General features: G+C 45.6%; 1 protein-coding gene across 1 annotated transcript in view; it reads left to right on the top strand.

Annotated features, from left to right (window-relative positions):
- The window catches only part of LOC112226393 (low-density lipoprotein receptor-related protein 8-like), a 90,324-nt gene that overhangs the window by 32,064 nt on the left and 43,260 nt on the right, over nucleotides 1-15,000 (top strand). The window contains exons 3-5 of the mRNA XM_042307871.1: nucleotides 4,734-4,856; nucleotides 5,826-5,948; nucleotides 13,681-13,800. Coding sequence (XP_042163805.1) covers nucleotides 4,734-4,856; nucleotides 5,826-5,948; nucleotides 13,681-13,800 — 366 coding nt within the window. The remainder of the gene's footprint in view (nucleotides 1-4,733; nucleotides 4,857-5,825; nucleotides 5,949-13,680; nucleotides 13,801-15,000) is intronic.

The raw sequence follows: 15,000 nt of genomic DNA, 5'->3' as shown, positions 1-15,000 counted from the left end.
TGAATAATAGCAAGGTCTCAGGTTTGCCACAGCGAGCTATAACACTATAATCACTAACGTGGTGGTCATGATGCTCTATCCAAAGTGGCTGGTAGCGTACACTAACGTGGTGGTCATGATGCATATTACTCACAGGTAACTGACAAAATCAAGAAAACCCCAACATAAAGCTTCTTAATGGGGCGTTGGGCCAGAACACCTTTTATTAAGGGGTCCTAATAAAATATAGAATGCACCTTGGAATAGATTCTACAGGTGTCTGGAACTCTATAGGAGGGATGTGACACCAGTCTTCCACAAGAAGATACATCATTTGGTGTTGTTGTTTATTGTGGTGGATCAAACCACTCAGTGACCACTCGTGCTCTGTGGATGGGGGTGTTGTCATCCTATGGGGGCAAAGCCATGCTAACCAAAATAATGGCCTGCCCAGCATTTTTATACATGACCCTAAGCATGAATGGATGTTAATTGCTTAATTAACTCAGGAAATACTCCTGTGGGGAAGCACCTGCTTTCAATATACTTTGTATCCCTCATTTACTCATTTAGTGTTGTCATTATTCTGTCAGTTACGTGTATGTGACCCATGCTTTTGAATAAGTTACGAGCTAGTTTAGCTTTGCACACACACACACACACACACACACACACACACACACACACACACACACACACACACACACACACACTGACTGGGAAAAAGAGTCACTGTCTGACTTTTGGCTCAGCTACACACACTGTTCTCTATCTCCTGATGACACTAAATCATCTCCCCCATGCTTTATATAATAGTGCTTTTTAGTGGTCTCTAGAAGGGAGTCTGGGCATGGGAATGAATGGCTACTAGGAGCGGGATACGGCTCCGCAGCGGCCTCCATCTTGGGACAGGATACTGAAGATCATATATCACAGAGCCCACGGGTTAACTGGTACAGCTATTGCCCCACTATGGATTGAGTGTGTGTAGAAGGGTTGTCTGTGTGTCTGTCTCTGTGTGTGTCTCTGTGTGTGTCTCTGTGTGTGTGTGTGTGTGTGTGTGTGTGTGTGTGTGTGTGTGTGTGTGTGTGTGTGTGTGTGTGTGTGTGTGTGTGTGTGTGTGTGCTTCTTGAGTCCTCAGTTCAGTCCTCAGTTCAGTGCTGGTTTCAGTCCTCAGTTCAGTGCTGATTTCAGTCCTCAGTTCAGTCCTCAGTTCAGTTCTGATTTCAGTCCTCAGTTCAGTTCTGATTTCAGTCCTCAGTTCAGTGCTGATTTCAGTCCTCAGTTCAGTCCTCAGTTCAGTGCTGATTTCAGTCCTCAGTTCAGTGCTGAGTTCAGTCCTCAGTTCAGTGCTGATTTCAGTCCTCAGTTCAGTTCTGATTTCAGTCCTCAGTTCAGTGCTGATTTCAGTCCTCAGTTCAGTCCTCAGTTCAGTTCTGATTTCAGTCCTCAGTTCAGTCCTCAGTTCAGTGCTGATTTCAGTCCTCAGTTCAGTGCTGATTTCAGTCCTCAGTTCAGTGCTGATTTCAGTCCTCAGTTCAGTCCTCAGTTCAGTCCTCAGTTCAGTCCTCAGTTCAGTCCTCAGTTCAGTGCTGATTTCAGTCCTCAGTTCAGTGCTGATTTCAGTCCTCAGTTCAGTGCTGATTTCAGTCCTCAGTTCAGTCCTCAGTTCAGTCCTCAGTTCAGTCCTCAGTTCAGTCCTCAGTTCAGTGCTGATTTCAGTCCTCAGTTCAGTGCTGATTTCAGTCCTCAGTTCAGTCCTCAGTTCAGTCCTCAGTTCAGTCCTCAGTTCAGTCCTCAGTTCAGTCCTAGTTTCCTCAGTTCAGTTATTTAGTGTTTAACGGACTCTTCTTCCTGTAGTCACATTTTTTTTCCCAACTCTCTCCCCTTCTTGTGTATGTGTGCGTCTGTGTGTATCCGTGTGTGCGTCTGTGTGTATCCGTGTGTGCGTCTGTGTGTGCGTCTGTGTGTATCCGCGTGTGCGTCTGTGTGTATCCGTGTGTGCATCTGTGTGTATCTGTGTGTGCGTCTGTGTGTATCCGTGTGTGCGTCTGTGTGTATCCGTGTGTGCGTCTGTGTGTATCCGTGTGTGCGTCTGTGTGTATCCGTGTGTGCGTCTGTGTGTATATGTGTGTGCGTCTGTGTGTATCTGTGTGTGCGTCTGTGTGTATCTGTGTGTGCGTCTGTGTGTCTGTGTATCTGTTTGCGTCTGTGTGTATCCATGTTTGTATCTGTGTGTGCGTCTGTGTGTGTCTGTGTGTGCGTCTGTGTGTGTGCGTCTGTGTGTATCCGTGTGTGCGTCTGTGTGTATCCGTGTGTGCGTCTGTGTGTATCCGTGTGTGCGTCTGTGTGTATCCGTGTGTGCGTCTGTGTGTATCCGTGTGTGCGTCTGTGTGTATCTGTGTGTGCGTCTGTGTGTATCCGTGTGTGCGTCTGTGTGTATCCGTGTGTGCGTCTGTGTGTATCCGTGTGTGCGTCTGTGTGTATCCGTGTGTGCGTCTGTGTGTATCCGTGTGTGCATCTGTGTGTATCTGTGTGTGCGTCTGTGTGTATCTGTGTGTGCGTCTGTGTGTGTCTGTGTATCTGTTTGCGTCTGTGTGTATCCGTGTTTGTATCTGTGTGTGCGTCTGTGTGTATCTGTGTGTGCGTCTGTGTGTATCCGTGTGTGCATCTGTGTGTATCTGTGTGTGCGTCTGTGTGTATCTGTGTGTGCGTCTGTGTGTGTCTGTGTATCTGTTTGCGTCTGTGTGTATCCGTGTTTGTATCTGTGTGTGCGTCTGTGTGTATCTGTGTGTGCGTCTGTGTGTATCCGTGTTTGTGTCTGTGTGTATCTGTGTGTGCGTCTGTGTGTGCGTCTGTGTGTGTCTGTGTGTGTGCGTCTGTGTGTGTCTGTGTGTATCCGTGTTTGTGTCTGTGTGTATCTGTTTGCGTCTGTGTGTGCGTCTGTGTGTGTCTGTGTGTGTGCGTCTGTGTGTCTGTCTCTGTGTGTGTCTCTGTGTGTGTGTGTGTGTGTGTGTGTGTGTGTGTGTGTGTGTGTGTGTGTGTGTGTGTGTGTGTGTGTGTGTGTGTGTGCTTCTTGAGTCCTCAGTTCAGTCCTCAGTTCAGTGCTGATTTCAGTCCTCAGTTCAGTGCTGATTTCAGTCCTCAGTTCAGTCCTCAGTTCAGTTCTGATTTCAGTCCTCAGTTCAGTCCTCAGTTCAGTTCTGATTTCAGTCCTCAGTTCAGTGCTGATTTCAGTCCTCAGTTCAGTCCTCAGTTCAGTGCTGATTTCAGTCCTCAGTTCAGTGCTGAGTTCAGTCCTCAGTTCAGTGCTGATTTCAGTCCTCAGTTCAGTTCTGATTTCAGTCCTCAGTTCAGTGCTGATTTCAGTCCTCAGTTCAGTCCTCAGTTCAGTTCTGATTTCAGTCCTCAGTTCAGTCCTCAGTTCAGTGCTGATTTCAGTCCTCAGTTCAGTGCTGATTTCAGTCCTCAGTTCAGTGCTGATTTCAGTCCTCAGTTCAGTCCTCAGTTCAGTCCTCAGTTCAGTTATTTAGTGTTTAACAGACTCTTCTTCCTGTAGTCACATTTTTTTCCCAACTCTCTCCCCTTCTTGTGTATGTGTGCGTCTGTGTGTATCCGTGTGTGCGTCTGTGTGTATCCGTGTGTGCGTCTGTGTGTATCCGTGTGTGCGTCTGTGTGTATCCGCGTGTGCGTCTGTGTGTATCCGTGTGTGCATCTGTGTGTATCTGTGTGTGCGTCTGTGTGTATCCGTGTGTGCGTCTGTGTGTATCCGTGTGTGCGTCTGTGTGTATCCGTGTGTGCGTCTGTGTGTATATGTGTGTGTGTGTCTGTGTGTATCTGTGTGTGCGTCTGTGTGTATCTGTGTGTGCGTCTGTGTGTCTGTGTATCTGTTTGCGTCTGTGTGTATCCGTGTTTGTATCTGTGTGTGCGTCTGTGTGTATCTGTGTGTGCGTCTGTGTGTGTGCGTCTGTGTGTATCCGTGTGTGCGTCTGTGTGTATCCGTGTGTGCGTCTGTGTGTATCCGTGTGTGCGTCTGTGTGTATCCGTGTGTGCGTCTGTGTGTATCCGTGTGTGCGTCTGTGTGTATCTGTGTGTGCGTCTGTGTGTATCCGTGTGTGCGTCTGTGTGTATCCGTGTGTGCGTCTGTGTGTATCCGTGTGTGCGTCTGTGTGTATCCGTGTGTGTGTCTGTGTATCTGTTTGCGTCTGTGTGTATCCGTGTTTGTATCTGTGTGTGCGTCTGTGTGTATCCGTGTTTGTGTCTGTGTGTATCTGTGTGTGCGTCTGTGTGTGTCTGTGTGTGTGCGTCTGTGTGTGTCTGTGTGTATCCGTGTGTGCGTCTGTGTGTATCCGTGTTTGTGTCTGTGTGTATCTGTTTGCGTCTGTGTGTATCCGTGTTTGTATCTGTGTGTGCGTCTGTGTGTATCTGTGTGTGCGTCTGTGTGTATCCGTGTTTGTGTCTGTGTGTATCTGTGTGTGCGTCTGTGTGTGCGTCTGTGTGTGTCTGTGTGTGTGCGTCTGTGTGTGTCTGTGTGTATCCGTGTGTGCGTCTGTGTGTATCCGTGTTTGTGTCTGTGTGTATCTGTGTGTGCGTCTGTGTGTATCTGTGTGTGTGTCTGTGTGTATCTGTGTGTATCTGTGTGTGTGTCTGTGTGTATCTGTGTGTGCGTCTGTATGTGTCTGTGTGTATCCGTGTGTGCGTCTGTGTGTATCCGTGTGTGCGTCTGTGTGTATCCATGTGTGTGTGTGTTACAGCCCTACTGACGTGCAGGCCAGATGAGTTCCAGTGTGGGGATGGCTCCTGTATCCACGGCACCAAGCAGTGTAACAAGGTCCATGACTGTCCTGACCAGAGTGATGAGGCTGGCTGTGTCAACGGTATGTGTAGACCCCTGGGTAGGAGGCTTTGTGTGTGTGTGTGTGTGTCTGGCTTGCTGGCTGTATCAACAGTATGTCTAACTGGCTAGCTGGCTCTCTATGTCTAACTGGCTGGCTGGCTCTCTATGTCTAACTGGCTGGCTGGCTCTATATGTCTGACTGGCTGGCTCGATCTGGCTGGCTGGCTGACTCTCTATGTCTAACTGGCTGGCTGGCTCTATATGTCTGACTGGCTGGCTCGATCTGGCTGGCTGGCTGACTCTCTATGTCTGGCTGGCTGGCTCTCTATGTCTGACTGGCTGACTCGATATGTCTGACTGGCTGGCTGGCTGACTCTCTATGTCTGGCTGGCTGGCTCTATATGTCTGGCTGGCTGACTGGCTCTCTATGTCTGACTGGCTGGCTGGCTGGCTGGCTCTCTATGTCTGGCTGGCTGGCTCTATAGGTCTGGCTGGCTGGCTCTATATGTCTGGCTGGCTGGCTCTGTATGTCTGGCTGGCTAGCTGGCTCTCTATGTCTGGCTGGCTGGCTCTATATGTCTGGCTGGCTGGCCTGCTGACTCTCTATGTCTGGCTGGTTGGCTCTATATGTCTGGCTGGCTGGCTCTATATGTCTGGCTGGCTGGCTGGCTCTCTATGTCTGGCTGGCTGGCTCTCTATGTCTGTCTGGCTGGCTGGCTCTATATGTATGGCTGGCTGGCTCTCTATGTCTGTCTGGCTGGCTGGCTCTGTATGTCTGGCTGGCTGGCTCTATATGTCTGGCTGGCTGACTCTATATAGCTGACTGGCTGTCTGTCCCGTTTTACTGGCTTGGCTGTCTTTGTGTCTGTCTGGCTGGTTGACCAACTTCCTGATTGGCTCTTTGGCTCTATATGTCTAGCTGACTGGTTGTCTGTCTGTCTGTACCTTCCTGTACCTGTCTGTCTGCTTGTCTGTAATAAAATACTTTCCCCATGTCTTCCTGCCACAGCCACTAAGTGTGAGGGTCCCTTGAAGTTCCTGTGTAAGAACGGAGAGTGTATCGACAGCGCCAAGGTGTGTGACAATGTCAAGGACTGCAAGGACCGCTCTGATGAGCCCAAGAAGGAGTGTGGTAAGAACACACACTCGGACGCACACACACACACACACACTTGCATGATGACACTCACTCTCTCAAGAGCACACACACACACACACACACACTGAGAGGGTCCTCTTCAAATGGACTATGTCCTCTTTCCATGGTTCTTAATGGTCTCACCCTGTGGTGTAGCAGAGAACCAGAGTGACCTGTGACCTCCAGGGTCAGCGCTCAGTCAGAGGCACCAGTACCAACCTATTGATTAGATCACAATCTTTATTCTCTTTCTTTACAAAATGGAGGCGGAAAAGCTGTTTCTAGCGTATCTACATGTTTGTGTCGATCTGTGTTTTCCTGAGAAGGAGCCATTTGAGAAGTCATCGTTTTAGGGACATGAAAAAGAAAATCCACTTTCACAAATTATAGAATTGAAAAACCTGTGTGTGTGTGTGTGTGTGTGTGTGTGTGTGTTGTGTGTGTGTGTGTGTGTGTGTGTGTGTGTGTGTGTGTGTGTATGTGTGTGTGTGTGTGTGTGTGTGTGTGTGTGTGTGTGTGTGTGTGTGTGTGTGTGTGTGTGTGTGTGTGTGTGTGTGTGTGTGTGTGTAAAAATGTGAATGTACAACTAAATGTTTTTTGGTGTCTGCAAAGTGAACATTTACAGTGCCTTTCAGAAATGATTCCATATTTTAGATTTTTCCATATTTTGATGTGTTACAGACTGAATTTAAAATGGATATAAGTTAGACTTTTAGTCACAGGCCTACACACAATAACCCATAATGTGAAAGTGGAATTATGTTTTTTGAATTTTTTACAAATTAATGAAAATGTAAAATTTGAAATGTCTTGAGTAAATAAATAAGTATTAATAAGTGTTCAGACCCTTTTTATGGCAAGTCTAAATAAGGTCAGGAGAAAAAAATTGCTTAGCAAGTCACATAAGTTGCATATGGACTCACTGTGTGTGCAATACTGGTGTTTAACATGATTCTTTAAAGACTACCTCATCGTTGTACCCCACACATACAATCATCTGTCAGCCAAGCAATGCATTTCAAACATTCAACCACAAAGGCCAGGGAGGTTTTTCAATAAAGCTCTTAGAGATTTACCCAGAAAGACTCACAGCTGTAATCGCTGTGTGTCTTCAATCTAGCACTTATGCAGATGTGTGTGTCTTCAATCTAACACTTATCAAATCAAATCAAATCAAATTTTATTTGTCACATACACATGGTTATCAGATGTTAATGCGAGTGTAGCGAAATGCTTGTGCTTCTAGTTCCGACAATGCAGTAATAACCAACAAGTAATCTAACTAACAATTCCAAAACTACTGTCTTATACACTTATGCAGATGTGTGTGTGTTAAATCTAGCACTTATGCAGATGTGTGTGTGTCTTCAATCTAGCACTTATGCAGATGTGTGTGTGTTCAATCTAGCACTTATGCAGGTGTGTGTGTCTTCAATCTAGCACTTATGCAGATGTGTGTGTGTCTTCAATCTAGCACTTATGCAGATGTGTGTGTGTCTGCAAGCTAGCACTTATGCAATGATGTGTGTGTGTCTGCAAGCTAGCACTTATGCAATGATGTGTGTGTGTCTGCAAGCTAGCACTTATGCAATGCTGTGTGTGTGTCTGCAAGCTAGCACTTATGCAATGCTGTGTGTGTGTCTGCAAGCTAGCACTTATGCAATGCTGTGTGTGTGTCTGCAAGCTAGCACTTATGCAATGCTGTGTGTGTGTCTGCAAGCTAGCACTTATGCAATGCTGTGTGTGTGTCTGCAAGCTAGCACTTATGCAATGCTGTGTGTGTGTGTGTCTGCAAGCTAGCACTTATGCAATGCTGTGTGTGTCTGCAAGCTAGCACTTATGCAGATGTGTGTGTGTCTGCAAGCTAGCACTTATGCAATGCTGTGTGTATGCTCACCATAACAAAGTGGCTATCTCCATTGCATTTCAAAGCGTTGAGGGGCACGAGTCAAATTTGTATCAAGAGAAGAAAAGCCTCTGTGTGCTCATCAAAGGGGAGAGAAACAAATGTGTGTGTGTGTGTGTGTGTGTGTGTGTGTGTGTGTGTGTGTGTGTGTGTGTGTGTGTGTGTGTGTGTGTGTGTGTGTGTGTGTGTGTGTGTGTGTGTGTGTGTGTGTGTGTGTGTGTCTGGCTTGCTGGCTGTGTCAACAGTATGTCTGACACTCCGTCTGGCTGTCTACATGGCTGGTTGGCTTGCTAGCTGGCTCTCTATGTCTGACTGGCTGGCTCGATATGTCTGGCTGGCTAGCTCGATATGTCTGACTGGCTTGCTCGATATGTCTGACTGGCTGGCTGACTCTCTATGTTTGGCTGGCTGACTCTCTATGTCTGACTGGCTGGCTGGATATGTCTGGCTGGCTGGCTTGATATGTCTGGCTGGCTGACTCCCTATGTCTGGCTGGCTGGCTCTATATGTCTGGCTGGCTGGCTGACTCTCTATGTCTGGCTGGCTGGCTGACTCTCTATGTCTGGCTGGCTGGCTCTATATGTCTGGCTGGCTGGCTGACTCTCTATGTCTGGCTGGCTGGCTGACTCTCTATGTCTGGCTGGCTGGCTCTATATGTCTGGCTGGCTGACTCTATATGTCTGGCTGGCTGACTCTCTATGCCTGGCTGGCTCTATATGTCTGGCTGGCTGGCTGACTCTCTATGTCTGGCTGGCTGGCTGACTCTCTATGTCTGGCTGGCTGGCTCTATATGTCTGGCTGGCTGACTCTATATGTCTGGCTGGCTGACTCTCTATGCATGGCTGGCTCTATATGTCTGGCTGGCTGACTCTCTATGTCTGGCTGGCTGGCTCTATATGTCTGGCTAGCTGGCTGACTCTCTATGTCTGGCTGGCTGGCTCTATATGTCTGGCTGGCTGACTCTCTATGTCTGGCTGGCTGGCTCTATATGTCTGGCTAGCTGGCTGACTCTCTATGTCTGGCTGGCTAGCTCTATATGTCTGGCTGGCTCTATATGTCTGGCTGGCTGGCTCTATATGTCTGGCTGGCTGGCTCTATATGTCTGGCTGGCTGGCTCTCTATGTCTGGCTGGATGACTCTATATGCCTTCAGAAAGTATTCACACCCTTTTTTCCAGATGTTGTCATGTTACATCCTGAATTTAAAATGGATGACATTTTGATGTTGTCACTGATTCTACACACAATACCCCATAATGTCAAAGTGGATTTTTAAAAATATATATATTTTTTATATACATTAATAACAAATGTAAAGCTGAAATGTCTTGAGTCAATATTCAACCCCTTTCTTGAATAAGTCTAAATAAGTTCAGGAGTAACAATGTGCTTATTAAAACCTCTTAAGGATCTCTACAGATTGGTGTTCCACCGACGGGACAGTTGAGCTAACGTAGGCTAATGCGATTAGCATGAGGTTGTAAGTAACAAGAACATTTCCCAGGACATAGACATATCTGATATTGGCAGAAAGCTTAAATTCTTGTTAATCTGTCCAATTTACAGTAGCTATTACAGTGAAATAATACCATGCTATTGTTTGAGAAGAGTGCACAGTTATGATCTTGAAAAATAATTAATAAACCAATTAGGCACATTTGGGCAGTCTTGACACAACATTTTGAACAGAAATGCAATGGTTCATTGGATCAGTCTAAAGCTTTGCACATTACACTGCTGCCATCTAGTGAACAACATCTCAACTGCGCCTGGGTTGGAATAATACATGATGGCCTTTCTCTTGCATTTCAACAATTATGTTTTTTTCTTTGTATTATCTTTTACCAGATCTAATGTGTTATATTCTCCCACATGAATTTCACATTTCCACAAACTTCAAAGTGTTTCCCTTCAAATGGTATCAAGAATATGCATATCCTTGCTTCAGGTCCTGAGCGTCAGGCAGTTAGATTTGGGTATGTCATCAAGAAAGGGGTTGATCCTTATTAACAAATCACATAGTAAGTTGCATGGACTCATTCCGTGTTCAGTAATAGTGGTTAACATGATTTATTCATGACTAACCCATCTGTACACCACACATACAATTGTCTATAAGGTCCCTCAATCGAGTAATGAATTTCAAGCACAGATTCAAGCACAAAGATTTACAGGTCTCCTGAGTGGTGCAGCGGTCTAAGGCACTGCATTTCAGTGCTAGAGGCGTCACTACAGACCCTGGTTCGATTCCAGGCTGTATCGCAACCGGTCGTGATTGGGAGTCCCATAGGGCGGTGCACAATTGGCCGGGGGTAGGCCGTCATTTTAAGTAAGAATTTGTTCTTAACTGACTTGCCTAGTTAAATAGAAAATGTAAAGATCAGGCAGGTTTGTCAATGCCATGTAAAGAAGGGCATCGATTGGTAGATGGGTAAAAAACATATTACTAACCTAATTGACAGAGTGAAAATAAGGAAGCCTGTACAGAAAGCAATGCACTCAAGTAATACTGAAAGAAATGTGGCAAAGAAATTAACTTTTTTGTCCTGAATACAAAACATTATGTTTGGGTCAAATCCAACACAACACATCACATCATCTTCATATTTTCAAGCATGGTAGTGGCTGCCTCATGTTATGGGTATGCTTGTCATCGGCAAAGACTAGGGAGGGTTTTAGGATAAAAATAAACGGAATACAGCTAATCACAGGCAAAATCCTAGAGGAAAACCAGATTCAGTCTGCTTTCCACCAGACACTGGGAAACAAATTTCAGCAGGACACTAACCTAAAACACAAGGACAAATCTACAGTAGAGTTGCTTACCAAGATGACATTGAATGTTCCTGAGTGGCATAGTTACCATTTTGACTTCAATTGGTTTGAAAATCTATGGCAAGACTTGAAAATGGTTGTCTTTCTGAAGGCACTGTATGTGAGTGAGTGACTGACTGAGTGACTGACTGACTGAGTGAGTGTGTATGAGAGAGCAAACATAGCACAATAACACACACACAGATGTACACAGCTACATTTATTTTTATTTTACCTTTATTTAACTAGGCAAGTGAGTTAAATAACAAATTCTTATTTTCAGTGACGGGCCTAGGAACAGTGGGTTAACTGCCTTGTTCAGGAGCAGAACGGCAGATTTTTTACCTTGTCAGATCGGGGATTTGATTTTGCAACCTTTCGGTTACTAGTCCAACGCTCTAACCACTAGGCTACCTGCCACCCCATACATAAACATATACTGTAAAACTCACCCACGCGGGTGCACACACATTGTGAAAGACACACATACCGTGTGAAAGACACACACACACACACACAATCAGATTTGCATGAACACATGCTGTACAGCCTGGGAGGAGACTACACACCTCCAAAGCCCTGGAGACAGGGTTGCAGGGGAGTGGGGGCCAAAATAAATTGTGCGATGCTGCGAAAAGACAGGAAGATTGAGAGAGGAAGGTGAGGGGAGGGAAGGTAGAAGGGGTAGAGTGAAGGAGGGAGGAGAGATCAAGGGCAAAGAGAGCTCCTCTCCTCCCTTTTCTCCCTGTCTCTCTTTCTCTGTCCTTTTATCTCCCGCTCTCTTTCTTTCTCTCCTTCGCTTTCTCTGATTCTCTCTTTCTTTCTCTCCTTCGCTTTCTCTGATTCTCTCTTTCTTTCTCTACTTTGCTTTCTTTGATTCTCTCTTTCTTTCTCTCCTTCGCTTTCTCTGTTTCTTTCTTTCTCTCCTTCACTTTCTTTGTTTCTCTTTCATTCTCTCTCTCCCTCCCTCTCTCTCTCTCTCTGTCTCTCTGACTTCGGTCCTCTCTATCTCTCCCCCTCTCTCTCTGACTCTGGTTCTCCCCCTCTCTCTCTCTCTCTCTGTCTCTCTGACTTCGGTCCTCTCTATCTCTCCCCCTCTCTCTCTGACTCTGGTTCCCCCCCTCTCTCTCTCTCTCTCTCTCTCTCTCTCTCTCTCTCTCTCTCTGTCTCTCTGACTCCGGTCCTCTCATCATCCGCCTTGATACCTAGCTCATCCCTCTGCTCGCTCAACCCTTCACTCACAAGATGTTCCCCTTAGAACAGCAGAGACTGGCAAACACACATGTACAGGTGTAGGATCTTAATTTGACATGTATTGTCACAGCAAAAATAATCCTGCAGGTTTTGAACTTTTAGTCTATAGTGCTGCTTGATAGGTGGTTAGACTATAAGCTGGTCAAAATGAGGATACATGAAAGTGGCAGCAAGTAGTCTAATGGTTAAGAGCCTTTGGCCAAGAACCAAAAATTTTCTGGTTCAAATCGTTGAACTGACTAGGTGAAAAATCTATGTACCCTTGAGCAAGGCACATAACCCTAGTTGCTCCTGTAAGTCGCTCTGGATAAGAGTGTCTGCTAAAATTCTCAGCAACAGAGTGATCAAATTAAGGTCCTACATTTGTATATGTGTACACTTTAATACGCTCAGTGCACATACACAACAACACACACATACAGAGACATACACATACACACACCTGCACAACAACACACACACATACATACAGAGGGAGAGGGGGGGGCGTGGAGGGGCGAGGGGGCGGAGAGGGGGCGTGGAGGGAGAGGGGGCGTGGAGGGAGAGGGGGGCGGGAGAGGGGGCGTGGAGGGAGAGGGGGCGTGGAGGGAGAGGGGGGCGGAGAGGGGGCGTGGAGGGAGGGGGGGCGTGGAGGGAGATGGGGCGGGGAGGGAAAGGGCGTGGAGGGAGAGGGGGCGTGGAGGGAGAGGGGGCAGAGAGGGGGGGAAAGGGCGTGGAGGGAGAGGGGCGTGGAGGGAGGGTGGAGGGAGGGAGGGAGGGAGGGGGGGAGGGGGAGGGAGAGAAGGCGTGGAGGGAGAAGGCGTGGAGGGAGAGGGGGGCGTGGTGGGAGATGGGGCAGGGGAGAGGGCGTGGAGGGAGAGGGGGCGTGGAGGGAGAGGGGGCGTGGAGGGAGAGGGACAAAAGAGGGAAGAAAGTGTGTGTGTGTGTGTGTCAGGAAAGCCTCTCGAGGGTACTTGAGAGTGAAAACTGTAAAGGCTTTTCAAACCAGTGCTCATGTATAGAGAGCCATCATTTAGAGGTCACCTCCCAAATCCCCTGTGAAAATGATCACCCACACTGATCACCCACTCACACAGACTACTGTAGGTGAACACTGGCTTACTGGAATACTCAAATAGATTCTGATTGTGATGTGTCCTTCTTTCAGCCCTTGCGGTAGGCTGTTATTCACTGATCTATCGTGATTGGTGGAAAGCATTTTTCAACCTCCATCGATTCTCTGTTTGTTGATTATTTCAAGGAAGTGGGAATATATCTCAATCTAAATTCACTTTCTCCTTTTTCATTCACTCACTTCCTTCACTAGCTCAGTCACACTTCAAAACGGTGACTAACATGTTAGCGGAATTGAGTGACAGTCATTTGATAGGGTGATAGCGAAGAGGAGAGGAGAAAGCCTGGTGATGTTGAGAATCAGAGCTGGTGAGAAGCCTCTGAAGGTTGACTCACTCAGGACTGGATGGGGATTCCATGGATGGAACTGAGCAAGTGGGGTGATGGACTGAACAGAAAATTAGAAATGGAATTGGGCCCCTCTGTCAGTTAATATTATGGTCGTGTTCATTTGGACACTCAATGGAAAACGTTTTAAAACATTTTGCTTTTGGAAAATTGAAAATGGGAATTTCTTATTGGACAAGGCAAGGTAGTCCCTCCTGGTTTCAGCCCGTTTTCTTCCATTTCGTTCCCGAATGAGCACGACCCAGATGCTAAAAAGACCTCTCCTAGTCACTATCTCTCACCTCTCTCCCAGGGCTCAACGAGTGCTCACTCAACAACGGCGGCTGTTCTCACATCTGCCAGGATCGACCAATAGGCTACGAGTGCCAGTGTCCCACCGGGTACAAGCTACTGGACAAGAGGACGTGTGGAGGTGAATATTGAGAACACACACAGGCTAGACACACACACACAGTACAGTGTAGACACACACTCGCACAGAAGCAGTACACTATACTCTCTTTCTCTCTCTCTCTCACACATACATACATACATACATACATACATACATACATACATACATACATACATACATACATACATACATACATACATACATACATACATACATACATACATACATACATACATACATACATACATACATACATACATACATACATATACATACATACATACATACATACATACATACATACATACATACATACATACATACATACATACATACATACATACATACATACATACATACATACATACATACATAGTACATACATATACATACATACATACATACATACATACATACATACATACATACATACATACATACATACATACATACATACATACATACATACATACATACATACATACATACATACATACATACATACATACATACATACATACATACATACATACATACATACATACATACATACATACATACATACATACATACATACATACATACATACATACATATACATACATACATACATACATACATACATACATACATACATACATACATACATACATACATACATACATACAGACATACATAGTACATACATACAGACATACATAGTACATACATACAGACATACATAGTACATACATACAGACATACATAGTACATACATACATACATACATAGTACATACATATACATACATAGTACATACATATACATACATACATACATACATAGTACATACATACATACATACATACATACATACATACATACATACATACATACATACATACATACATACATACATACATACATATATAGTACATACATCCATCCATCCATCACCAAGGTATGTGGCAACGTCAAGCACTGCAAGGAGTGTGGTATACACACACACACACAGTAAGTAGTATAGTATACACACACAGTAAGTAGTATATAATACACACACACACACAGTAAGTAGTATAGTATACACACACAGTAAGTAGTATAGTATACACACACACACACACAGTAAGTAGTATAGAATACACACACACACACACAGTAAGTAGTATAGTACACACACACACACACACACAGTAAGTAGTATAGTATACACACACACACACAGTAAGTAGTATA

Source organism: Oncorhynchus tshawytscha, linkage group LG28 (genome assembly GCF_018296145.1).
Source record: "Oncorhynchus tshawytscha isolate Ot180627B linkage group LG28, Otsh_v2.0, whole genome shotgun sequence".
Taxonomy (NCBI): Eukaryota; Metazoa; Chordata; class Actinopteri; order Salmoniformes; family Salmonidae; genus Oncorhynchus; species Oncorhynchus tshawytscha.
The sequence above is the reverse complement of the archived record's forward strand: the minus strand, read 5'-3'. Positions and strand labels throughout refer to the sequence as shown.